The sequence below is a fragment of the Vulpes vulpes genome, chromosome 12, assembly GCF_048418805.1.
Source record: "Vulpes vulpes isolate BD-2025 chromosome 12, VulVul3, whole genome shotgun sequence".
Lineage (NCBI taxonomy): Eukaryota > Metazoa > Chordata > Mammalia > Carnivora > Canidae > Vulpes > Vulpes vulpes.
This window is the reverse complement of record NC_132791.1, coordinates 105,870,390-105,896,509: the sequence shown is the minus strand read 5'-3', so window position 1 is coordinate 105,896,509 and position 26,120 is coordinate 105,870,390. Positions and strand designations below refer to the sequence as shown.

Here is a 26,120-nt window from a genome sequence, read left to right as displayed (position 1 = left end):
CCCTGCAAAAAGGAAAGAAGGGATTTGTATCTGGTGGTCCTGCCCTCAGTCCATTTGATGTCGCTTTACGGGGTCTCGCTGCAGGTGCGTGTGGTCCCCGGCCCACGGCTGTGCGCGCAGGGTCTGGGCGGTGCAGGGAGCCGGGAAGGGGACACAGCGTGACCCCTGCAGTAGCCAGCTGCGGGCCTGCGAGGACTACTGAGTTTCTGCGCAGACAGAGCAGCCACAGTGGCTGAGTCAGGACCCGGGGACTTCCCCTCCCGCTCGGACCAGGTGGGCAGAGTAGTGATGGACTTCCTTGAGCAGATACTGTTGGCTCTGGGTCAGCTTTTTGCTCCCCTGGATGGCCTGAGGTCACAGATCCGCACGTAATTCTGGATCCTCCTCGGGGCCGAAGCCTCACCCATTTCCCAGCAGCTGAAGACAGGGACGGGGTCAAAGGGCAAGAGTAAGAGGGCTGGTCACCCAGAGGGCGGGAGGGTTTAGGGAGTCCACTCGGGGCTGGGCAGGCCTCAGGGACCTCAGGGCGACACTGAGCCCCTCTGTGGGACCCTGTGTTGGGGGTCCCCGGGCAAGACGCAGGGCGCAGCCCCACAGGGCAGGTTCCTTGCCCGCAGTTGGTTGCTTAAAATAGGGCGGGCGGCGGGGGCCTCGGGGTGGGGGGGCCTCAGGGTGGGGGGGGCCTCGGGGTGCCGGGCTGGGCTCTCCAGGGTGGGTTCCTAGGAGGAAGCCCCCGAAGAACCGGGGTGTTGGGGGGGGTCTGTTCAGCTTCCCGACTGCCCCCCTCCCCCCCCCCCCCCCCCCGGCCTTGCAGCCTCAGACCGTCCAGCGGGCCTGGCACAAGCCGCGGGCAAGCACCGTGTCTGCTCCGCTTTATTCTACTGTTCTTCATGGCCCCACGGTCTGGGAAACGCCGAAGTGGTGTGAGCACGGGAACCGTCGCCCCCCGTGGGTTTCCTGCCACGCCAGCTTCCATGGGATCACTCGCCACAGCTTGGAGAGCAGGGCAGGTGGAGGCTTTGAGCGCGGGCTTTCTCCCCCTTCTCTTTTGTCCCCTCGGTCATCCTGTGATGAACAAATCCGGTGTCCTCTCTGTGCCGGTGAAGTCCCTGGGCGCACGCTGGCTGTCCCCGTCCGCAGCCGCCGGGGCTGGAGAGAGCCCAGCTCAGTAGGGACCCACCTCCCTGCGAAATCAGCTGCTGGAGAAAGAGGCCTTTCTCCAGCATCACCTCTGCTGTGTCTGCTGGGTGTGTCCGTGCTCAGCGTCGTCCAGGGTGACACACTCAGTGCTGGGGTTTAGAGGTCATTCCTTGCTCTGTCGTCTCAGGCGGCTTGGAGCCGTGCTCTGTTTCTGGGGACTTTGGCCAGGCTCTGACCCCAAAGGGCATCGGGGTGGCCCCGAGAGTTCTGCGGGCTTTGTCTTGCCCCCAGCCAAGGAGGGCATCTTCCAGTGCTCCAGAACACTCCTCACTTTGGAAAACCACCGCAGAGGCTCAGACTGTCCTCTCCTGCTTGAACGATTGGAGGGACGTTCGCATGACTGGGGTGGTGGCAATGGCATCATGGATGGAGGTGGGATCCGTCTCCCCTGGTGGTGGGCACACTAGTCCGCGGAGCTGTGGGTGAAGAGCGTGTGTCGCAAGTCAGCCACGGAGCTGGCAGTGGCATGTGAAGCCGGCCACCCTTGTCCTCGTCTCGGGACTGAGCAAAACACCTGTGTCTCCATCCAATGACTTCACCTCTGCCCCTTGATCTTGATCTTCAGCAGCAGAAGCAGATTACCAGGCGTTGTGTAATGTCATCCCACGACTCCAAAAGTGACTGCTTCAGTGTTTAGTTTCATACCCTGCCTTCCCATCAGGTCACACCCAACCATCACCAAATGAGGAACAATCTCCAAAAAAAAAAAAAAGTCTGGCAGATTTCTGGATGATTCATTTTTCTCTCCATCTGCTCTGATTGAAATCTTGTGTAGATTTTTGGATAGTCAGTATTATTTTTGCTGTTTATAAATGTATGCACTTACCAGTTGCTTTTCTCTAGTAAAGACCACATTCCAAGCTGCCAGAGGCAAGTTCCGGCTTAGGGTTTGCGGGTCCTGCAGCCCGGGGGAGGGTCCCAGAGAGTTGGAGCTGATGACAGGGGACCCAGGAGAAGGTTCCTGTCAAAGTGGAAGGACTTTTTTGGTTGACTTGGACATCAAGTTTTGTTTGCTTAGTTAGTTTTCAGTTCTGGGGAGGTTTTTACAGGATGGGAGTCAAGTGACTGCAGGAGTCTTTCCTATATCATCAGATACCTTCTGTAAGTCATTTTCTTTTCTTTCTTTTCTTTTCTTTTCTTTTTTTTTTTTTTAAGATTTTATTTATTTATTTGAAAGGTGAGGGGACACCTGGGTGGCTCAGCTGTTGAGCACCTCCCTTTGACCCAGGGTGTGATCCTGGGGTCCCAGGATCGAGTCCCACATCGGGCTCCCTGCATGGAGCCTGCTTCTTCCTCTGCCTGTGTTTCTGCCTCTCTTTCTCTCTCTCTCTCTCTCTGTCTCATGAATAAATAAATAAAATGTTAAAAAAAAACAAAACAAAACAGAGAGAGCATAAGCAGGCGGAGGGGCTGAAGGAGAGAGAGAAGCAGGCTCTCATTGAGCAAAGAGTCCCCTGCAGGGCTCGATCCCAGGACCTCAAGATCATGACCTGAGCCACCCAGGCGCCCTAGTCATTTTGTTTTGCATAGTCACTATCCTGGGGGAAGATATGTTTCAATTTGTACTTGTGTGCTTAAAACAACAGAAAGTAAATATTCTTCAAGGCTTACACACCCTCCCTCCTGATTTTCTGGCCTCTGCCCCCTGTTTCCTCCAGGACGTTGGATGGAAAAAGTGGTAATGTGATCTTGTCTGTGCAACCCATCGCTTGGGTTCTCCCCCTCTGACCCTCTATGTTTCACTGTGTATGGGCTCCAGGCCTTTCTGGGCATCTGTCCTTCGGGAAATCATTCCTTGCTCTCTTGTTGGAGCTGGCCTTGAGCCCTGCTGTGTTTCTAGGGACTCTGGCCGTGATCCGACTTGAGCTGGCTGGTGGAATTGGCCCTGAGAGTTATGGGGCCTCTGTCTCTGTTCATAAGCAAGCACCTGGCTTCCCAGCACTGAGTTCTTAGGCGCACCTGCTGATGTATTTACTCTTATGAAAGAGAGAAAGGAGAGGCGGAAGCAGGCACTGGCACGCTTTGTCTTCCGTTAGCTTTATGGCCCTGCAGAGAGATTGTTACGTACGGAGAGATGGTTACGGATGCACTTGAGACCTAGTGGGTGGGAGCTCCCTGCCACCTCCTCCTCTGGAGGCTGATGGACGGTGTGCAGGCCTGAAACCCCATTTAGGGTTGAAGGATGTGGCTCTTATCTCAACTTTGCTGCTTTACTGACCTCACTGGCTTTGTGACTTTGGACAGGACACTCCCTCTCTGTCAGCTTCAGTTCCTTATCAATAAAGTGACTAGGTTAGGCAGGGTGATCCCTCGTATGCCTAAGAATGGAGCTGAGAGTAGGGTTGTAAAAGGCAGCCGTTCAGTTACTGATTAAACAGCAGGTCTGGGCTGACTGGAGCCCCAGCAGGGGGAACCAGGGCCCTGCCATTGAGCCAGTCCCAGTGCTGACAGCTTTGCTCTATAGCAAAGCTGGGGGTGGCCCCTGAGGTGCACTGTCCATGCTGTCAGCCACTTTCCCCTTCCCAAGGAACTTGCTTTCCATTTCCCTTAACACCTGCTTCCTGAATTCCTGAAACTGCTTTCATTGGGAGGCAGAAAAACAGGATCAAATCAAGGTCTGCCACCAAGAGGCTGAGTGATCTTGCAGTCACCATGTCTCCCTGCCTTATCTATAGAGCAGGAGTGATGGCACCAGTCATGAATGATTCCAGGATTGTTGTGAGGGTCATGTAAGAAAAAAGAGTGCAGCTACTCTGAAAATTGAAAATAAACTTAATAAGCTATTATTTTGTTACATTTCGTCTAACATATGTAAACATACACTTTATTCAAAGAGCCTAGCCAAAACCTTACTTTTTTTTTTTCTTTCATTTTAAAACATGATTAGACTACCAAGGACTATTGAGCATTTAATGAAAATCTATACCCTGAAAGAGAGAGGCAAAGACAAAGTTCTGAATGTAAAATAAAATCGAGTTGGTATCCTAAGAAAGAGCAAGAAGGTAGTGCATTCATAAGATAAGAAAAGGCTGCTCTAAAAAGTAACCATCAAAGAATAAAACATCACTCTTGGAAATGAAATACATGATTTTTTTTTTTTTTAAGGTTCATTGCTTTTATAATAAGGCTTGAGATTGGGTGACATTGGTCCTCCAATTTTGTTCTTCTTCTTCTTCTTCAGAGTATTTTGCATTTCCATATGAATTTCAGAAGCAATTTATCAATTTCTCCAAAAGCCTGCTGAGGTTTTTTTTATTATTATTATCTGATCTATTAACCAATGTTTCTTTTCTTTTTAAAAAATTTTTATTTATTTATTTGAGAGAGAACACGAGGCAAGGGGAGAGGGAGGGGCAGAGGCAGAGGGAGAAGCAGGTTCCCTGCTGATCAAGGAGCCTGACAGGGGGCTTAATCCCAGGACCCTGGGATCATGACCTGAGCCAAAGGCAGATGCTTAACCAGGAGTCGTCACCCAGGAGCCCCGAGCCTGCTGAGATTTTGATCAAGATTATATTGAATATCTAGATTAATTTGAGGAGAATAGACAAGTATATCGAGTCCTCCAATCCATGAACATGGGATATTACTTGATTTATTTAAGTCTTTTAAAATTTCTCTAAGTACTGTTTTGTATTTTTTAGGGTTCAGGTCTTGTATATATCTTGTCAGATTTATCTCCTAAGTATTTCAATTGTTGATGTTATTATAAATGGCATTTAAAAAATTTTAAATTTCCAATTGGTCATTGTTATTATCATTGTTATTATGTAGAAATACAATTGATTTTTTTATATATTAATCTTTTTAATTTCTGTGTATCCTGCAACCTGGCTACACTCACTGAATATTTCAATAGCTTTTTTGACTTACAAAGCTACAGTAGTGAAGATGATATCATATTAGCATAAACACACATAAATAAATCCATGGAGCCAAATGGAGTCTGGAAATAGACCCACAAATATATGAACAATGGATTTTTTAAAAAAAATTTTAAACTTTTTTATTTTCTAAGTAAGCTCTATCCCCAACATGGGGCTTGAACTCATGACCCTGAGATCAAGAGTTGCATGCTCTACCAACTGAGCCAGCCAGGCACTGCCTTGGGCAACTGATTTTTTTTTTTAAAAGATTTTATTTATTTATTTGCCACACAAAGAGAGCACAAACAGGGGGAACTGACTGGTTTTTGATAAAGGTGCAGAGACAACTCAGTAGACAAAGGATGGTCTGTGCAACAAATTATAGTGGGACAATTGGATATCTGTATAAAAAAGAAACAAAAAGGAAAAGAAAAAGAGAAAAAAAGAACTTTTATCTATACCTTGCACCAAATAAAAAATTTTAAAACTCAAATTGGGTTATAGGCCCAAATGTAAATCTAAAACTGTAAAACTGTTGGAAGAAAACATTGGAGAAAATCTTTGGTGTTTTGGATTAGGCAAAGATTTCTTAGCTACAACACCAAAATCACAATCCATAGACGAAAACTTGACAAATTAAACTTCATCAAAATGAAAAACTTCTCTTCTTCAAAAGACTCTATTAAGAGAATGAAAATACAAGTTGCAGACTAGGAGAAAAATCTTTGCAAATTATATATCTGTTAAATGACTTGTAACCAGAATATATGGAAAGAACTCTCAAAACTCAGTAATATGAAGATAAGCAAACCAACTTTAAAAACTAGAGGAAAGGGCACTTGGGTGACTCATTTGGTTAAGCTGCTGCCTTTCGCTCAAGTCATGATTCCAGGGTCCTGGGGTTGAGCCTCATGTTGGGCTCTGCTCCATGGGGTGCCTGCTTCTCCACCTGCTTGTGCTCTCTCTCTCTCTCGAATGAATAAATAAAAATCTTTAAAAAAAAAAAATCAGGGAAAGATTTGAAAAGACACTTCCCCGAAGAAGACAAACAGATGGTAATTAGGCACATGAAAAGATGCTCAACATCATTAGTCATTAGGGAAAAGCAACTTAAGACCACAGTGAGATACCACTATATATCTATTAGAATGGCTAAAATGAAAAACATTGACCATACCAAATGTTGGTTAGGATGTGGACAATGGGAGTCCTTGCACGCTGCTGATGGGAATGTAAAATGATACAGTCACTTTGGAAAATAGGTTGGTGGCATCTTAAAAAACTAAAAATATACCTGTCCCACAAACTTGCTATTCCACTCGTAGGTATCTATCCAAGAGAAATGAAAGCATATGCCAATAAGAGGATTTGTGCAGGAATGTTTATAGCAGCTTTATTTGTAATAGGCTCAAAGTAGAAACAACCCAAACGTTTTTCAACAGATGAATAAGTAAATCATTGTACATACATACAATGGGCTACTACTCAAGAATAGAGAGGAATGCACTATTAGCATAATGAACGTAATATCGTGGATGAATTTCAAAATGTTGTGCTGAGTAAAAGAGCCCAGACAATAAGGAGTACATGGTACATGCTGAATAATGCCATTTACACAAAGTCCTAGAAAAAAGCAAATTAGTCTTTACTGATAGGAAGCTGATAAGTGGTTGCTTTGGGACTGGAGAGGGAATCAGGGAGGAATGGGAAGGGAGGGCCAAGAGGAAACTTTAGAAGATGACAGATATGTTTATTATCTTGATTGTGGTGATGGTTTCATGGGTGTATATATATATGCCAAGAATTACACACTTTAAATATGTATAATTTATTTTATGTCAATGATATGTCAGTGAAGCTATTTTTAAAATTCCATAGAAGGTACTCAGGAGTAAGTTTTAAAAGTCCCAGAATAGAACCAAATGACAAAGAAATGTAAAATATGAGAGAAGGGAAAAAACACCAGGGAGAGATGCAAAGGATCTACTCTATCCTTGGTGTCCTGAAATTTCATCGTGATATATTCAGCTAAGTGTGCTTTTTCATTTATCTTTCTTACTATTCAGTGGGCCTGTTGAATTTAAAGATATATGCCTCTCCTTAGCTCTTGGAAATATTCTTACAGGGTTCTTTGATAATGTCCTCTATCAGGTTCAGGAATTGGGTTCAGGCTATCAGATAAAGGAGAGCTACAGAAGGGCATTATTAGGAATCCCCAGATCCCCACTTAGATAGCAAACAAATGTACTCCTACCTCATCAGTCCTCTATGAGGGATGTGAAATTGATTTCTCTAGACTTGAGTATGTTAGGTGCAGAGGAAGGCTGTAGGGAGGGGTGAAAAATAGTCAAAGGCCTCTTCTTTCACATATTCCAGAATGCTAGTGGCTGGGTTTAAATCACTCTATCCAGGAGATTAGAAAATTATTCTGTGGAGCAATTAAGTCATCCCATAGAAAAAAAGATAGACATAGTCTAACAGTTGGAAATGCCTAGTTAAAAAAAAAAAAAAAAAGTAGCTCACCACTTAATTGTAGCCTACAGTGAAGTGACTGTGGCAAACCATGCACACAGAGCTTCCAATCAGTCTTTAGGACCTCATTCCTAAATATGAATGAACAATCTAACATCCTTTCTTCAACATGAAAAAGAAAGTCCAAAACAGAGAAAAAGTACTTGACAGCAACACAAAGATGAGAAGATTTTGCATTCAAAGTTCAGAAAACAAGAAAGAGAAAAATTCAGAGAATAAGAAAGAACTCTTGGAAATTAGTTAACAGCAGAAATGAAAAATTCAGTGGAAAAGTTAAACAATGAGGGGGGTGGTGCCTGGCTGGTGTGTGACTCTTGATCTTGGGGTGATGGGTTCGAGCCCCATGTTGGGTGTACAGATTACTTAAAAAAACCCCAATGAGATGGATAATAGCGAGAATGTTTAAGTAGAGAATCAATATAATAGGAATTGCAGAAAGACTAGAGAAAATGAAGGGGAGGACATAATTTAAGAAATAATACAAGCATACTTTGGAGATGTTGTGGATTCAGTTTCAGGCGATTGCAATAAAGCAAATGGCAAATAAAGCAAGTCAAATGAATTTTTTGGCTTCTTTGTGCTTATAAAAGTTATGCTTACATTATACTGTAGTCTACTAAGTGTGCATCATGTCTAAAAAACAATGTACATACCTTAACTTAAAATACTTTATTATTAAGATATGTCAAACATCATCTGAACTGTCAGTGAATTATAATCAACGATCACAGATAACCATAAGAGATATACTAATAATGAAGAAGTTTGAAGTCTTGTGAGAATTAGCAAAATGTGACATGGAAACATGAAGTGAACAAATGCTGTTGGAAAAATGGCACTGAAAGACTTGCTTGACTCATGGTGCCACAAATTTTCAATTAGTAAAAAGTGCATTACCTGTGAAATGCAATAAAGCAAAGAACAATAAAACAAGGTATGCCTGTACAAGAAAGTTTCCCAGGCTGAAAGATAATGAATCTCCAAATTCAAAGGGCCGGTGGAGAGAGCTCAGGATAATGAAATTTAAAGACTCAATTTAAAGCACATCCTCAAAGCTTTCAGAGAGGGATAACAAATTATGAATAAGAAACAATGGATTTGTACTGTTCTTGTATTTCTCCAAAGCAAAACTGGGAGCTAAAAAAACAGTGGAGCCTTCAAAATTTTAAGTGAAAATGATTTGAAACCTATAGTTCGATACCCAGCCAAACTATCAACAAATGTGCATACAGAGGTAAGGTACTTTCAGAAGTGTGCAACATCTCAAAAAATTTTCCTCTTGAGAAGCTAATGAAGTGTGTATTCCTCCCAAGTGAAGTAATCCAAGAAAGATGAAGACATGGAATCCAGGGAAGAGTTTTTTTTTAATATTTTATTTATTTATTTATTCATGAGAGAGACAGAGAGAGGCAGAGACACAGGCAGAGGGAGAAGCAGGCTCCATGCAAGGAGCCTGACATGGGACTTGATCCTGGGACTCCAGGATCATGCCCTGGGTTGAAGGCAAATGGTCAACTGCTGAGCCACCCAGGCATCCCTGAGGAATAGGGGTTTTAACAGAAGATGGAGAGGAAGGAAATTCCCTGGATGCTATTGAAGGAAGTTCCAGACAATAGTTATGGGAAAGGACAGAGGAGGGAAGATTCCAGGAAAAAAATGAAGTGAGAGGTTATTTGACAGACTTTCTATGTGGAAGATTAGAAGAGTACTGCAGGGCTCTAAGATTGTGTAGGAAGCCCTGGGTATATGTTCAAAAGAAATCCAAGTAAATGAATTCTGCAGCAGGGGAAATAAATTAGTTGTACTGGGAAGGAAACAATAAAGAACAGTATTTTCAAAGACTAATATGGTTGACCTCTGAACAACACAGTTTGAATTGTGTGTTCCCACTTATATGTGGGTTGTTGTTTTTTTTTTATAAACAGTTTAGTCCTATAAATATATTTTCCTTATGAGTTTTTTAACATTCTTTTTTTCTAGCTTACTTTATTGTACAGTTTGTAATTCGTATAACATACAAAATATGTGTTAATCAGTAAGCCTTCTGGTCACCAGTAGAGCTATGAGTAGTTTTGAGGGAGTCAAAAGTTATATGTGGATTTTTGACTGTGTCGGGGGTGGACATCTCTAACCCTGCCAGGGTCAGCTGTAATGAAAATATGGATGAAAGTATGGATATAATTTTTAAAAAAACAAATTTTAGCCCTATAACTATTGGGATGGGAGATACAAAAGGAAAGAAGGATATGGTTATTATTATTTTTAAATTTTATTTATTTATTTGACAGAGAGCAAGAGCAAGAGACAGAGCCCAAGCAGTGGGAGAGGCAGGCTCCTCAGTGAGCAGGGACCCGATGTGGGGCTCAATCCCACGACCCCTGACATCAAGACCTGAGCTGAAGGCAGATGCTCAACCAGTTGAGCCACCCAAAGAAAGAAAGATATTAGAATTCACATGATCATAATAGGAAGTCAGATGATTATATTTTTGAATAGATGAATCAAGAGATAGTGCTATTGGCATATTACCTGGAGATACGGAGATAAATTCCAAAATAAGTAGTTGGTGAAAGCACTTTAAGTGGTCACCTCTGGGGTGTGTTTCATTCCTTTTTAAAAACGTACTTTATGGAGACATAATTGACATGGAACATTGTGTTGGTTTAAGGGACAGAGCACGTTGATTTGATATACTTACACGTTGCAATACGAGGCCCAAGGTAGGGGCTGTGTTCCTGCTGCAATATTCAAGTCGCAGCAGGAACCAGTTGAGGAACAGAAATAGGAGGACCCAGCGTGGCAGGAATGGGGGGGCTCGGAACGGTGGAGTTCCCAGATGGTGCTCCCGCGTGACAAGTCCAGCCGTGTCAGTTCCTGCACGCGGTGGAGCGTGAGGTGGGCACCAGAGGAAAACCCCATGCGGCCGCTTCTGGGGGGTTGGGACGTGGGGGCTCTTGCCTTTGTCATGTCCCCTTTTGGAGTGGGTCACCCATGAGGGGCCAGAGCTCCTCCCCAGGGTTTCGGGCAGGCAGAGTGTGTGTCACAGGGCAGGACAGTTTCCTCTTGGCCCTCGGGTGTGTGTGCCCCCCCCCCCCCCCCCCCCGTGTCCTTGTCCTTGCCTGGCCCTCTCCGGCCCTCTCCGGGAGGAGCCCGGGTAAGCTGCCCTCCCGTTTGTCGCAAGTCTTGCTCTTTCCCGTCCTCGTCCTGGGCGTGAGTGTGGGTGTGGGTTCCCGGAGAGACGGGCCCCACATCACCTGGGGATCCCGGACAGGGACACTTAAGGCGAGAAACAGATGGCGTGTCCCCCGGGCCTGGCAGGCTCCTCCTTATTGCCGAGCTTCCATGGGGCTGATTCAGCGTTGGCGAGGCTGGGGCGGGGGGGGGGTAGCCTCTGTGCACCTCCCGGGGCTGCCCGGGCAGGAGGAGGCGACACGCCCTGGTGGCCGGTCCGCCCCGCCCCCCCGGGTGTCCACCTGGTCGGGGTGACTCACGGCCGGGCTTAGCCCGCCTGTGTCATTTTGCTGGGACCTGTCAGCTGGAAAGCCCTCCGAGCGTGGCGCCGCCGGCCCGGGGCGCGGGGGCTTCTCCTGGCCCGCTGTCCACGCGGGAGCTGCCGCCCAGGTCACGGCCGTCCCTGAGCCGCTTTGCGTCTCTCCGTTCAGAGCATGAGTGGCGTCGAGGAGGGTGTGGAGTTCCTGCCGGTCAACAACACCAGGAAGGTGGAGAAGCGGGGCCCCAAGCGCTGGGTGCTGCTGGTGACCGGGCTGGCCGGCCTGGTCCTGCTTTCCCTCGTGGCTTGCCTCCTGATGTGGCACTTCCAGTGTGAGTAGGGCCAGGGCTTGGCCCTGGGGGGGAGGGCGGGACAGTGCTCCTCTCGGGGACAGGTGCGGGGCCCACGGGTGTGGCGCGAGGGAGACAACTGGAGCTGCTGGGGGCAGCCGAGGAAGCATCTGGGGCCCTGTCTCTCCTGGCTCTTTCAAGCCCTAAGGGTGGAAGGCTGGCCCCAGGCCATGTGTCTCCTGGCCCCTCCTGGTCGCTCCTGGTCCCTCCTGGCCCCTCCTGGCCCCTCCTGGTCCCTCCTAGTTGCTCCTGGTCCCTCCTGGCCCCTCCTGATCCCTCCTGGTCTCTCCTGATCCCTCCTGGTCGTTCCTGGCCCCTTCTGGTCCCTCCTGGTCCCTCCTGGCCCCTCCTGATCCCTCCTGGTCTCTCTTGATCCCTCCTGGTCCCTCCTGGCCCCGCCTGGTCCCTCCTGGCCCCTCCTGGCCCCTCCTGATCCCTCCTCGCCCCTCCAGGCCCCTCCAGGCCCCTCCTGGCATTCACTCCCCGAGGGCTACGAGGGCAGCTTGAGGACATTGGGGGTGATGGTGACCACTGCTGAGCACCCTCTTTCTCTGCCTCCCATAGACCAGAACATGCGGGTTCAGAAGATCTTCAATGGCTACCTGAGGATCACCAACGAGAACTTCGTGGATGCCTACGAGAACTCCAACTCCACTGAGTTTGCAAACCTGGCCAACAAGGTGAAGGAAGCGGTGAGTCCGGTCCCAGGGCAGGGAGCCCCGTCCCTGCTGTCAGCCCTGGCGCACCCGCCCTCGCCCAGGCCCAAAGGACACGGCTCCCTTCCCTCCCAGATCCCTGGCAGGCACCTGGGAAGGGGGTGCAGGTCGGGGGGTGCTGTTGCCGCTCTCCGGCCCGCCTGTGAGCCCTGTCTCCTTTTCCCCAGCTCAAGCTGTTGTACAGTGGGGTGCCGTCCCTGGGCCCCTACCACAAGAAGTCGATGGTGACCGCCTTCAGGTGGGTGCTGGGGAGAGGGCTGGTGGGGCAGGGAGCTCGCAGCCGGAGGAGTGGGCCCGGGGAGCCAGGCCCGTTCGTCCCTCGGAGCCGCCGTCGTGCACCCTCCTGGGCAGGGCGACCATAAGGATGTGGCCAGGGGACCCGGGGCCAGGACAGGTGGCCTGTCTGCCGCATAAGCGGCTCAGTAACGGTGGTGACCGTTCGTTACTTTTCCAAATCTGGGCTTGGAGGGCTTCAGCGAGGCTCCACATTTTCCTTCCTTAACCGCCTTCAACACACTGTTTTTAAAAAATAGACTATCTCAAGGGGACTTTCGGTTTTGTTTGATTTACTGTGTACGAACGCCGTGCGGCAAGTGGCATTCTCATCCCGTCTCCGAGTCGAGGAGACAGACCCGGGGGCTTGGGGGTCAGTGTGCCCAGCTCCCGGAGAGCCGGGCGCCCGCTGCCCAGGCTGCTGCCCAGCTCCCCAGCCCCGAGCGGCCCCAGTGCACGTCCGGGCGGGCGCCAAGACCGAGAGGAGAGGGAACAGGGCACGGGCTCTGGCTTCAGGGATCCAAAGGAGGGCAAGCGTGAGGAATCTGGGGCGGGCCCCTGCCTGGAGGAGGGGGCCCGAGCCGTCCCATCTGTGCCCGGCACCTGGGGGGCATGGGGACGGGGAGCCCGATGCCCAGCTGCGCCCCAGCCTCACGCCTCTCCCCCAGCGAGGGCAGCGTCATTGCCTACTACTGGTCCGAGTTCAGCATCCCCCAGTACCTGGTGGAGGATGCCGAGCGCGTCATGGCCCAGGAGCGGGCGGCCGAGCTGCCGCCCCGAGCCCGCGCCCTCAACTCCTTCGTGCTCACCTCGGTGGTGGCCTTCCGTGAGTACGGGGCGCCAGGCGTGGGCAGTTGCTGGGTGGTGGGGGGAGGCGCAGGCCTGGCCTGGCCCGTGGCGGGGAGCCGCGCTCCCGAGCAGGTGCAGGGACGAGAGGATGCCCGCACCCGGAGCAAGGAAGCAGGGGTGGGGACCTTGCACGTCGGTAACCGCTCTGTCCTCCTCCTTCTTCTTCAGCCACTGACCCCAGAACAGTACAGACCGCCCAGGACAGTAAGTATCCTGCCCTCCTCCCAGACCAGAGGGGGGTGTGTGGCCAGATGGGGGCCCCCACGCCCCGCGTGTGCACACAGCCCCCACCTGTCCCAGGCCTCGAGAAGCCCCCTCTTCCGTCCGTCGGGGGTCCAGGGAGGCCAGGGACACCTCAGAGGGGCCAGGCCCGGGTGCAGCTCCAGGAAGTCCCTGGGTGGCTTCCCCCGCCGCCTCTGGCCGCCTCTGCCCAGCGCTGCCCCCGCGGCCTCTCTGTGTCCCACACAGACAGCTGCAGCTTCGCCCTGCACGCCCGGAGCGGGGAGCTGATGCGCTTCACCACGCCCGGCTTCCCCGACAGCCCGTACCCGGCCCGGGCCCGCTGCCAGTGGACCCTGCGCGGGGATGCCGACTTCGTGCTGAGCCTCACCTTCCGCAGCTTTGACGTCGCGACCTGTGATGACCGGGGCAGCGACCTGGTCATGGTGTATGACACCTTGAGCCCCGTGGAACCCCGGGCCGTGGTGCAGTGAGTGTCCCGGGGGCGCGGAGGCGGGCTGGGGGAGTGGAGCGTGGGCTGGAGCTGCAGCCGATGCTGGGCCCCTGCACGCCGCTGGGCATCAGAGGTCAGGGTGTGTGGTCCTCAGTGTGAGCTCCTGTAGAGCTCGGAGGTGACATCCGCAGGTGGGCCGGGCGAGGAGGGCACCCCGGGGCCGAGGGGCGGGGGGGGGTGTGCAGACCCCACGTTGTTACCAGTTATGTGGAGGCCGAGGGATTGGAAGACGCTGCCGTTGAAGAAATCTTCTGTGACCCACAGTTCCCGTGGGCGGGGCCACAGGGGAGCCCCGGGTCGCCAGGAGCCCCGGGGGTGGAGGGAACATGGGCAAGGGCCTTTGTCGCGGTTTCCGGGCAAGACAAGGCAAGGCAGCTCCGCAGGTTTCCGTTCGGCTGGTTGCATAATTCCGGGGGGTTCTGGGCCACAGCGCTGTGTCTCGTCGCTGGCACCTGGTCGTGGGGTGCTAGGGCGGGTGATGGTGGCCTGGAGACCAGCCCCGGGACAAGCCCCGGGGAGGAGGTGGTTAGGGAGTGGGCTCTGCGTTGAGTGTGCGTGTGAAGGGCTTGCCCCAGGATGATCGGCCGCTCCGGGGGCTCCCGGTCCCGGGGACGGCGTGTCCAGGGGTGGCACGGCCCAGCGGCCACACCATGCACCTGCTGACCTGCTGAGCTGGGGTGCCGGGGTGCTCGCGCGGCTCAAGGCGCCTGCCTCAGTGGGCCACCTTCTCCTGCCGCCCGCGGAAATGAGCGGGGCAGACGTTTTGTGGTGAATAACGAACGGGGTAATGTCCCAGCTCCGGCTGGGATGGGAGCGTCTGCGGCCGCCGCTGGGCAGCCGGCTCCAGTGTGTGTGCGGGGCGCGGTCCCCCTCTGGCTTCTGGGTCTTACGACGAAGGCAGCACACAGCTCCGGGGGGAGAAGGCGGGGAATAGCCGCTCCCGAGAGCTCAAGCCCCCATCATGACCGCCCCACCTGGACATAATCACCGTCACATTCGTGTCGAAGGCCCGTCCACGCACGTGCTGTGCGGGTGTACGTGGGATGGTCCGTCCCAGTCAGTCGGCTCAGCTCTGTCCTCGGTGACGGTTGCATCACCTGGCGGCGCGTAGAGGCCGGTGACTCGGGCGTCAGCTGCGTGGATTCCGGGGCCTGGATGCCCGAGTTTTGTTTTCAGCCCCTCCACTTATTAACTGTGGACCCTTGGGCGAGTTATTTTACTGGCTGTGCCTCAGTTTCCTTATTTGTGGAATCTGGGGGGGTGGTGGCTAGTATTTACTCGGTAGAGTTGTTAGGAAGAACTCACAGATACGCAGCTGAGCACGGAGACTGGCGTGTTCCTGGGTGCTGGGGGAGCTGTCACTGTTACTGTTATTATTATGATTTATTCATTTTTTATTTATTTTTATTTATTTATTGTTATGATTTAGTCCATAGTTTAACGAATCTTCTGTAGTCAGACATTGGAGGTTTGTGGGTTTTTGCTGGTTTTTTGTTTTTTTGTTTTTACTTTTTAAAATATTGCATTTAGGGCAGCCCTGGTGGCTCAGTGGTTTAGTGCCGCCTTCAGCCCAGGGCGTGACCCTGGAGTCCCGGGATCGAGTCCTACATTGGGCTCCCTGCAGGGAGCCTGCTTCTCCCTCTGCCTGTGTCTCTGCCTCTCCCTCTCTCTGTGTCTTTCATGAATAAAAATTTTAAAAAATAATAAAATAAAATAAAAATTGCATTTATTGATTTGAGAAAAGGAGAGAGAGCAAGACCAGGCACAAGCAGGGGGAACAGCCGAGGGAGGGGGCACTCCCGCTGAGCGGGGAGGCCGTGCAGAACCCCGGGACCGTGACCGGAACCGAAGGCAGATGCTTCATCGACTGAGCCACCCAGGCGCCCCTGAGCTTTTGTGGTTTTAACTAAATCCGTGTTCAGGTCGTTTATGCAGGGAGGGGCTCTTGAAGGACCCCCCTTGGGCCTGGATGGGACCAGGGCCGGGCGTGGGGTCTGTGCACTCCCCGTAACACGCGCCCCTTCTGCCCCCGCAGGCTGTGTGGCACCTACCCTCCCTCCTACAACCTGACCTTCCTCTCCTCTCAGAACGTCCTGCTCGTCACGCTGATCACCAACACGGAGCGGCGACACCCTGGCTTTGAGGCCACGTTCTTCCAGCTGCCTAAGCTGAGCAGTAAGGACAGGCGCCGCGGGGCCCAGGCGGGGCTGGCGGGGCCCAGGGGCCGGGCCGTCTGGCTGGGAACTGGCCGGGGTCGGTGACAGAGGTCCAAAGCTTGGAGCCGCGGGGCCTTTCACCTCCTGTGTGGGTCGGGAGGCCTCCCTGGAGGGTCAGGCCCTGGCGTCAGACCTCCCGGCAGCGGGTCGTGGAGCCTGCAGCTGCCCTGGCGCAAAGCCTGACGGACGGCGGGGCCCTCGGCCTGCCCGCCCGGCCATGGGGTCCTCGGTGCTCAGGCCTGTCTCCTGCCTCTCCTTTCAGGCTGTGGCGGCTCCTTACGCGGCAGCCAGGGGACCTTTAGCAGCCCCTACTATCCTGGCCACTACCCGCCCAACATGAACTGCACCTGGGACATTGAGGTAGGAGCCGGCGGGTGCCCGGGAGGGCAGGGGCGGGGGAGACGGAGGGCAGGGGGAGGGGGCGCCCCGGGATGGCAAGAGGAGGGCAGGGAGAGGAGGTGGCTCCCGAGCAGCCCCCAGAGCCAACTCGGCAGCCTACAGCGCGGGGCAGGGTCAGGGGCACGAGCTTGCGGCTGCCGCAGAAGCCGCTGGAATCCTAGCTCCTGCTCGGGGCTGCCTGGGGGACCCGGGCGGGTCCCCCCGCGCCTCGGCCTGCTCCCGGGTGGAAGGGGGGTGACGGCGGGTGGGCCTCTCAGAGGTAAAGTCAGGTAAAGTCACAGAATGTGCGTGAGCGCGGAGAAAGCACTCGCTAAAGGGCGGCGAGCGAGACCAGCGTCCTGGCGCCCAGGCCGCCCTCGCGCCATCCTGGCTGCCCCGGCTGCCCTTTCCTCGACGGCGCCAGGAGGCCTGCGCGCTCTCTAGGGGAACAGGGTGCCTCTCGCCTCTGAGCCTGGAGGTTCTTCCAAACGGCCAACCCGCCCGCATCCCTCCTGCTGCGTGTTCCGTGCCGCCCGCGGGCCCCCGCCCACAGCCCAGGCGGCGCTGGGTTTTGGGGGAAGCCACAGAGACCCAGCGCGTGTCCCTCCCTAGGTGCCCAGCCACCAGAACGTGAAGGTGCTCTTCAAGGCCTTCTACATGCTGGAGCCCAACACCCCCCTGGGCACTTGCTCCAAGGACTACGTGGAGGTCAACGGGGAGAAGTGAGCGCCCTGGGGCGGCCGATGCTGGGGAGGGCGTTGCCCCCAACCCCGTGGAACCCTCTTCCTACCGTCAAGCACCCCCTCCAGGTACTGCGGAGAGAGGCCCCAGTTTGTGGTCACCAGCAGGAGCAACAAGATCACCGTTCGCTTCCACTCTGACCAGTCCTACACCGACACGGGGTTCTTGGCCGAGTACCTGTCGTACGATTCCAGTGACCGTGAGTACATGTCTCCAGGGGGAGCGGCCCGGCTAGAGGGGCTGGATGGACCCTCCGGCTGGGTCTTCCTAGCCTCGTGCTCCTCTAGTTCTGAGACACCAGGGCACGCGGGGTGCGTACCACTCCGGCAGCCTTTGAGGGAAAAATAAAACCCTGCCATAGATGCATTTACTGGAGAAGGCGGCAGCGAGTGCTAGGTCTGCACGGTGCCCTGTAGCCCCCGCGAGGCACCGGGGCCTGAGAGGTCCCCCCGGCCCCCGAGCCGTCTGTCCTGTTGTTCCAGCATGGCCTTGACCCTGCCAATCCGTGCCTGACTTTGTGGCCTTTTAGCACCTTCGCGACTAGTAGCGCAATTCTGAGACACGTGAGAATCCATGGGGTGTGGGCGCCGCAGTGACTACCCTGAGCTCCGACAGTCGGGTGGTCTCTCCCTTTCGTTCCCCGACCGCTGTGCGCATGGCGGTTTTCCCACGTTGGCGCTGACGGTTTGGTTCCCCCCGACGTCATGGAGACGGTTCCCGTCTGCACAGAATCCAGACTTAAGTTGCGGGCTCCGGCTCAGCTCGGCTCCCGGACGAGGGTCGTGGAGCCTGCAGACCCCACGAGGGTCCCGGAGCGGGACGAGGCGAACGATCCCTCTGATCAGTAACTAGAGCTCCCAGCGCAGAGCCAGGAGCGCCCCCCCCCCTCCCCCCCGCCCGGCTCCGTCACCGGCCTTGTGACATCAGCGGGCTGACACGTTTCCAGCCTCAGAACTCAGGAAATCTCGGGATGCCGCCTGACACCTGGAGCGGGTGCACACATCACTCGTTTGCCAGGCTGCCGCTGCTCCGAGTGGGGCTGAGGAAGCCTGGCACTCGGCGGGTGTGGGCAGCCGGGGACATGGGCCGGGGGACAGGGCACAGCAGCTGCCTCCATCCACCTTGTGTGGAGCCCCCTGGGGCTGCGGCCGGGCGGCCGGGAGGGCCCCTCGCTGTGGCTCTGCAGCTGGCCGCCCGGGCCGGCCGTGGGTGGTAGGTCCCCGCTGTGCCAGCCCGCTGGAGCCTGGGACCCCTGCCCCTCTACACCGAGGGCCGGCTGGGGGACAGGGTCCCGTTTGGTCGTCAGTGTGGCCATGATGGTGGCCCCGAGGGAGGGTGGCCGGCGTGGATGGTGGGCCTGGTGGCTGCGGACCTGAGGCCCGCCCTGTCCCCCGCAGCGTGCCCGGGGAAGTTCATGTGTCACACGGGGAGATGCATCCGGAATGAGCTGCGCTGTGACGGCTGGGCTGACTGCACGGACTACAGCGACGAGCTCAACTGCCGTGAGTGCCCCGCCCGTGCCGTGACCACCCTTTGGGCGCCCCTTCCCTTCCTCCTTCCCTCCCTCTGAGCGGACAGCACAGTGTTTCTGCAGTCCTGGGGTCGGTTCCATAGCCGGGGAGCCCCCCGCCCCCCAGCAGCTGTGGTTGCCGCTGCTTCCCCGGGGAGCAGTTTGCACTGGAGGCCTGGAGCCTGGCTCACGCTGCCCCACCTCGCTCCCTTTAGAATGCAATGCCACCTACCAGTTCACGTGCAAGAACAAGTTCTGCAAACCCCTCTTCTGGGTGTGCGACAGCGTGAACGACTGCGGAGACAACAGCGACGAGCAGGAGTGCAGTGAGTGTGGGGCGGGGCCGGCCCGCCTCCCTGCGGCCCACCCTCAGCAGGGGCCGCCAGGCCACCGCTCAGTGTTTGTGCCTCCCGCCCCCAGGCTGCCCAGCTCAGACCTTCAGGTGTGGCAACGGGAAGTGCCTCCCACAGAACCAGCAGTGTGACGGGAAGGACAACTGCGGGGACGGATCCGATGAGGCCACGTGTGACCTGGGTGAGGCCTGGCCCAGCCCCACCTTCCTTTAGGGACTTCTCTCCTGGCGGGAGCAGGAAGGAAGGAGGCAGCCGTGGCCTCACTCACACTGTAGGGTGTCCCAAGGTTGATGAGCACAAACCACCCTATGTGTGAAGCGTGATGAGAAAGTGTGTCAGTGGGGGGAGAATGTTCCAGAAGGTGGAGAAACTCTGGTGGGGCTGGGAGCACATGGGCGTGGGCATGGGCATGGGCATGGGTGGGTGGGGCCAGCCTGATGAAGGGTGTAAGGTGGACGGGTCATCAGGTTTCTGGTTGGGTGCTGCCAAGGAACTGATTCCCTGCCCCTTATACCTCTTGCTGTGCAGTGAGAACTGTGGCCTGCACCAAACACACCTATCGCTGCCACAACGGGCTCTGTTTGAGCAAGAGCAACCCCGAGTGTGATGGGAAGAAGGATTGTAGCGACGGCTCGGATGAGAAGGATTGCGGTGAGCAGGGCCGCTGCGCACGGTTGTGCAGGTTGTTCACTGGGCAAGGCCCCTACAGAGGTGCCAGTCATGCCAGTGCCTCACTCACCTGGCTCTGCCCTGGTGACAGGGTGTGTCTGCCCAGGGGGAAGGATGATTGCTGTCCCCTGGGCCAGCTCTCGTCTGTCAGTAAGGAAGTCTAGGCAAATGACACTCAAATTAAATCCAGGCAAACCAGCAGGTGTCCGAAGGCCTCCAAAGGCATTTGGGCAGGAATGGGGAGGTGGAAGTGAGAGGGTTTGGGGTCTGGGGCAGGGAGAGGGGCCAGGTGAAAGTCAGTGGGGTCTCCGAGTCTCAGAGATACTTGTAGGGGGTCCCCCGGAAAGGGGACAGCCTCCAACGGCCTTTGGCTCAGCCGGGCGCCGGTGCCCTGACCTCGACCCTCTGACCTTTGGGTTTTCTGCTTCTCCCAGACTGTGGGCTGCGATCATTCACCAGGCAGTCTCGGGTCGTCGGGGGCACGAATGCGGACGAAGGCGAGTGGCCCTGGCAGGTGAGCCTCCACGTGCTGGGCCAGGGCCACGTGTGCGGGGCTTCCATCATCTCTCCCAACTGGCTGGTGTCGGCCGCTCACTGCTTCATCGACGACCGAGGATTCAGGTAGGCCGGCAGAGCATCCCTTCTGTGTTTTCTTTCTCCCCGAGTGTACGTCATGCCAGGGTGGCGCCGCTGGGGCTTCATAGCAGTGATCACAGACACAGACTTAGGTACCGCGGTATCCGGATGCCTCTCCAGAAGCCCAGTTACTGTGTGACTGCACCTGCTCCCATTACGTCCCCATTTCCCAGAAACGGAGGGTCAGGGAGGTAAGGACAGGTGCTCGAGGGCACGCAGCTAGCGAGTGGCACAGAGAGACTAGAGCCCGTGTGCGGATGCCAAGGCTCAAGGGGTCAGTGTGCACGGGGGCTCCTCGGTACCGGCTGACTCAAGACTCACGTTCACGCTCCAGCCCTGCTTGCCTGGTGACCTTGGGCAAGTCATGCTCGCCTCCCGGGCCTCAGGTCCCTCCGCAGTAAGGGGGACACGGTGAGTTCCTGTCCTTGGAGTTGTGAGAGTGACGTGCTCCTGCTCCTGAGACGCTCTGCACCTGGCATGCCGTGTGCTCTGCCCACGGGAGCCTCGCGTCCTCGGGCACACCCAGCCCGGCATGGGGAAGGTCTCTCAGGAGGGGTTATGCTGGCCTCCCAGGACCCGGGCGCAGGCGCAGGTGGCCTGCCCAGGCCCGGGGCTCCTTGCGTCCTCGTGCCAGCCTGCGCAGGCCCTCTGGCCGCAGGCCGTTGAGGGAGTCTGTTGGGACCGCTTCCTCCTGGAGGAGCAGGCACAGGGGAGGGAGCAGAGCCTTCCGGGGGATCCCCACCCTCTGCTGGCTGCGCAAAGGAGGGTGGTTGGGCTGTTGTCCCCCTCCTGCGGCTGGCAGGAGAGCCAGGGCCCAGGCAGGTGCACGTGGGCGTGGCTGATGGAGGTCAGGCGGGGGTGGGGTAGCCGGGTCAGGGCCTTGTCCCCAGGGCCCTGCTGGGCTGAAGGGCAGCGCACCCCAGCTGGCCCCCTCCCTCGTTTTTGTCACGCTTTGCTCTGCCCTGGGCAAAAGTGGTTTTGATCCTCTTCGGGAGGGTACTTGTAACACTGCTTATCCTGGGATAGAGACGGGGTTCCGCACGCTGTCACCCGGTTTCCCTGGCTGTGCACCGGTGTGGCCCCCGCACGGCAAGGCCCACCCTGGGCCCCTGCTAGGAGCCCTGGAGCCCCCGCGGGCTCACCTGGCCTTCTGTGGCTTGCACACTCAGCTCCCCTGGGCGCCGGAGCCCGTCCCCGTTACCACTTTGCCTTCTGTTGTCCCGTGTCCCCAGGCTGTGATCAGGCCCTGTCTTTGTTTCTGTGATCGTGACAGTCTGGAGGCCAGGGGTCCTGTCGAATGCCCCTCCCCCCCGGGCTTGTCTCATGTTCGTGTGATATTAGACACGGCTTCTGAGGGTTTGGAAAGAAGGTCGCGCCCCGTCAGCAGGCCCAGGATGCCGGCCTGACATCGCCGGTTAATGTGGGTCTTTCTCCTTGGGCCCACGCGGTGCTTGCCAGGGCTCCCCGCGCTCAAGCCCCCCTTTCTTTATTCTTTGGGACTGAGGCAGCGTGTAGCTCTTCTGTGAGGAAGCTTCGGCCCTTCCCTTCCATGCTATTGATATTCGTGTGGACTCTCGCACACTCACGTCTCCTCGGGTTGTAACCCAATGCCCTGCTTGTGGCTCAGACTCTTCCAGATTTGACCACTGCTGTCTCCTCAAGTTTGGCCCCCGTGTCCCTTTTTTTTTTTTTTTTTAAAGATTTTTATTTATTTATGATAGTCACAGAGACAGAGAGAGAGAGAGAGGCAGAGACACAGGCAGAGGGAGAAGCAGGCTCCATGCACCGGGAGCCTGATGTGGGATTCGATCCTGGGTTTCCAGGATCGTGCCCTGGGCCAAAGGCAGGCGCCAAATCGCTGCGCCGCCCAGGGATCCCTCCCCGTGTCCCTTTGATCGGCCTCCATTCTTTGGTTCTTTTGAGCCACTTCTGTGCTTTTGGGCCTTCCCAGGGGCTCTCGGCACGTCTTGTATTTGCGCAGGCCCAGGCCTGGAATTAGCCTTCCCGCCAGGGATCCCGTGAGTGGGACCCAGCCCGGGGCACTCGGCGTCCTCAGAGTTGCCACAGCCCCGCTGCTTCCAGACCCTCGGCACGGCGAGCCCGGATCCCCACGTATGCTGCCCCCCGCCCTTGGTTCCTTCTCTCTCCTTGTCTTGCTTCATCATTGAATTTCTCATTTCCTCTTCCATCTTCTCTTGATTCCCAGTCAGCCTTCCTTGAGAAAGAGTGTGGTCCATGCAGGCGACACTGTTGCTGTGGTTACTGCGGGGGCCCCAGATGGATCAGGCTTCTTCCCTGCACTTCGCAGGCTTCTGGGGGGGGGGGGGCCTGCTACGTCACGTGTGCTCATGCACACACATGCGTACATGCACACACATACACGCAAACACATATATGCACACACATGCAGGCGCACATGCACACCTGTGCACACACATGAATGTGTGCCCACACACTTGCATGCACGTACATGTATACATGCACACACATACGTGAATGTACACATGCACATGCACATACGTACATGCACCCACAGTGTGTGCTGTGTGGGGATGGATGGTGCACAGGTTACCTAAGCCCCGTGGGTAGGCTGAGAATCGGGCCCTGGGCAGGGGAGGGAGACCTGGGAGTGCCTCTGGGAGCAGGAGCATCTGATGTTCTGGGTGCTATTGGGGATGTCATTGTTTTGGGATCATTTTTTGGAAAAATCCTGAGCTTTTCTTGCTACCTCTGATTGCACGCCCTTCTCCCCTACTGTCTTTGTATCTCCTCCCCCACACCGGGGATTAGCTCCCAGCAGTGTCAGTGTGTCATCCTTATGTGTTCAGTCTGCCAGTATGCAGGGTACCGTTTGGAGTTGTGACTCGTGTCCCACTACCAATAGCAAACCTCGTAGATGTGGTTCAGCTTACTTCCCAACTCATTTTGTTCTTAGAGTACATACCACTGTTAAAAGAGTCTGTGTTGAGTCCTGTGTTATGCCTTCTGTGGAAGATCAGATCACTAAGATATATATATATATATATTTTTTTTAATTCATGAGAGACACAGAGAGAGAGGCAGAGACACAGGCAGAGGGAGAAGCAGGCTCCATGCAGAGAGCTTGATGCGGGACTCGATCCTGGGTCTCCAGGATCACACCCTGGGTGGAAGGCAGCGCTAAACTGCTGAGCCACCTGGGCTGCCCTAAGAAATATATTTTTGGCATCAGAAGAAAATGTATTAAAAGAAGGAAACAAGGGGGTCGAAGGGGATGAGTGCTTGGCAGCAGCTGCCAGCGGTTTCGGTGGAGGGCTGCAGCCGCTCGGAAGCCTCGGCCCACTGGCCACGGGGGCAGCGGCAGGGGGCCGGCCTCGGTGGGCGCTGGGCTCACTGCAGCTGCCGGGGCTCCTGTCCCAGGTACTCGGACCACATGGTGTGGACCGCCTTCCTGGGCCTGCATGACCAGAGCAAGCGCAGCGCCACTGGGGTGCAGGAGCTTGGCCTCAAGCGCATCATCTCCCACCCTTACTTCAACGACTTCACCTTCGACTATGACATTGCGCTGCTGGAGCTGGAGAAGCCGGCGGAGTACAGCAGCACCGTGCGGCCCATCTGCCTGCCCGAGACCTCGCACAGCTTCCCCGCCGGCAAGGCCATCTGGGTCACCGGCTGGGGTCACACGCAGGAAGGAGGTGAGTGGGCTGGCGGGGCCAGGTGTCCAGGAGCGGAGCGGCGCCGGCTCCGGGTGGACGGCGGGCCAGGCCCCTGGAGGCAGCCGCGCGTGATGCAGGCCTGGGCGGGAGCCCGGGCTCCCCGTCCTTCTGCCTCCATCCCAAGGCCGGTGGTGGGGAGACCAGTAGGGGAAGCTCAGTTATGCGACAGCGCTGCGGGCTCTGTAGGGCGCAGAGCGGATAAAGAAGACCCTGACTTGGGGCGGCGCCCCCCCCCCCCCCCCCCCCCCCCCCCCCCCCCCGTCCCTTCCCACACCGCTTCCCGGGACGCCCCGACCCCGCCCCCTGCTGCGCGGTGACCCGCAGGGCTGCAGCGCGGCCCCTCGGTTGGGTGGCAGCAGCTCCTGGAGCCCTTGGGGCTGCGAGGCCCCTGCCGTGGGATGGCCTCGTGGGATGGCCCCTGCCCTGGGAACAGCCTCGTCCCCTCCCCAGGCTCCGGCGCGCTGGTCCTGCAGAAGGGCGAGATCCGCGTCATCAACCAGACCACCTGTGAGAGCCTGCTCCCGCAGCAGATCACCCCCGCGCATGATGTGCGTGGGCTACCTCAGCGGCGGCGTGGACGCCTGCCAGGTGCGGCGTGGCGGGGGCGGGCCGGGCCGGGGCGGGGCCGGAGGCGAGGGGGCGGGGCCCCGGGGTAAGGGGCGGAGTCCGGGCAGGGGGCGGGGCTCGGTGTAAGGGGGCGGGGCCCAGGGAGGAGGCGGGACCCCCCGGGGTGAGAGGCTGGGCACCCGGACGAGGGGCGGGCCCCAGGGCGAGGGGGCGGGGCGAAGCCCGGCCAGGGGCGGAGTCTAGGGCGATGGGCGGGGCCCGGCGTAAGGGGGCGGGGCCCGGGCAGGGGCGGGGCGGGCCCTCACTCCTCGGCGCGGTCTCCCCGCAGGGCGACTCCGGGGGCCCCCTGTCCAGCGTGGAGGCCGACGGGCGGATCTTCCAGGCCGGCGTGGTGAGCTGGGGCGACGGCTGCGCCCAGAGGGACAAGCCGGGCGTGTACACGAGGCTCGCTGTATTTCGGGACTGGATCAGAGAGGAGACTGGGGTGTAGGTGCAGGGCCATCCGCGGCCACCCCAGCGTGCGCACGTGCGGGCCAAGCACAGGCCCGCTCACGGCACCCCTGACTCGGGCGCCCCGGAACCCAGACTGTGAACAATCCCCAGGCCTCCGGAGAGGGCGCCCCGGCCTCCAGAGCAGCGCATGCAGGTGGGAGGAGGACTCTGGCCGGGCGGGGGCGCAGGCGTGAGGACACAGCCTCCCCCCCAGACCTGCCCGCCCTGCCCCCCGGGCGCAGGGGCCTGCAGAGCTGCCCCGGGATCCCGCGCCGTCGTTCCTAGGCTCGCACTTCAGGAAACCCAGGCCAGAGACCGTGGAAGACACACGGGCCTAATATTTGAATTTTTACCAGCCCCTAGGGTGGGCTTCAGTGTGTGTATTTGTGTGTATGAGTAAATTGTTTTTAGGTAAACTGTTTTCTCACTGGTCTTACTGCGGGCGCCCTTTCCGCCTTCCTCCTACCCCAGTTGCAAGCAGTAAGCTGGATTGAAATTGCCCTCAGCACAGACGCTGGAGTCCGGGAAGAGCAGGGGCCACCGCGCCCTGTGGTCCCCTCCAGGCAGTAGGGGCCCATGTTCGCTTCTGAGAGCAGGGCCTGGTGCCCTGGAAGGAAGGGTACGTGGGGCCGAGAGGAGGCGGGGGGGTGCCCTCGCTGCCCAGCCTGGGCACCCTAGGAGAGGGGGAGCTGCGCCCCAGGAAGAAAGGAGGAAGTGCGGCTTTCCCTGAGCCCGTGCAGGGGGTCAAGGGCGATCTGTGCATCCGTGTGTGCACCTGTGCACGCAGGCGTGAGGGTACACGCGAAGCCACGTGGTCCAGGGTGGGCCCAGCAGAGGGTCCCTGAGCCACGCAGGAG

The 26,120-nt window shown here is 56.2% G+C and overlaps 1 protein-coding gene across 1 annotated transcript in view; it reads left to right on the top strand.

Moving 5' to 3' along the window:
• The window catches only part of ST14 (ST14 transmembrane serine protease matriptase), a 37,075-nt gene extending 11,396 nt beyond the window's left edge, over positions 1 to 25,679 (top strand). The window contains 19 exon segments of the mRNA XM_072729324.1: positions 11,258 to 11,417; positions 12,000 to 12,127; positions 12,319 to 12,389; positions 13,093 to 13,250; positions 13,442 to 13,477; positions 13,742 to 13,982; positions 16,042 to 16,181; positions 16,485 to 16,582; positions 17,213 to 17,322; positions 17,410 to 17,540; positions 18,739 to 18,843; positions 19,067 to 19,177; positions 19,272 to 19,385; positions 19,733 to 19,855; positions 20,308 to 20,494; positions 23,909 to 24,183; positions 24,655 to 24,740; positions 24,742 to 24,792; positions 25,100 to 25,679. Of these exon segments, the coding sequence (XP_072585425.1) occupies positions 11,258 to 11,417; positions 12,000 to 12,127; positions 12,319 to 12,389; positions 13,093 to 13,250; positions 13,442 to 13,477; positions 13,742 to 13,982; positions 16,042 to 16,181; positions 16,485 to 16,582; positions 17,213 to 17,322; positions 17,410 to 17,540; positions 18,739 to 18,843; positions 19,067 to 19,177; positions 19,272 to 19,385; positions 19,733 to 19,855; positions 20,308 to 20,494; positions 23,909 to 24,183; positions 24,655 to 24,740; positions 24,742 to 24,792; positions 25,100 to 25,261 (2,487 nt within the window). The 3' untranslated portion in view covers positions 25,262 to 25,679.
• Positions 25,680 to 26,120: the final 441 nt, after the last annotated feature.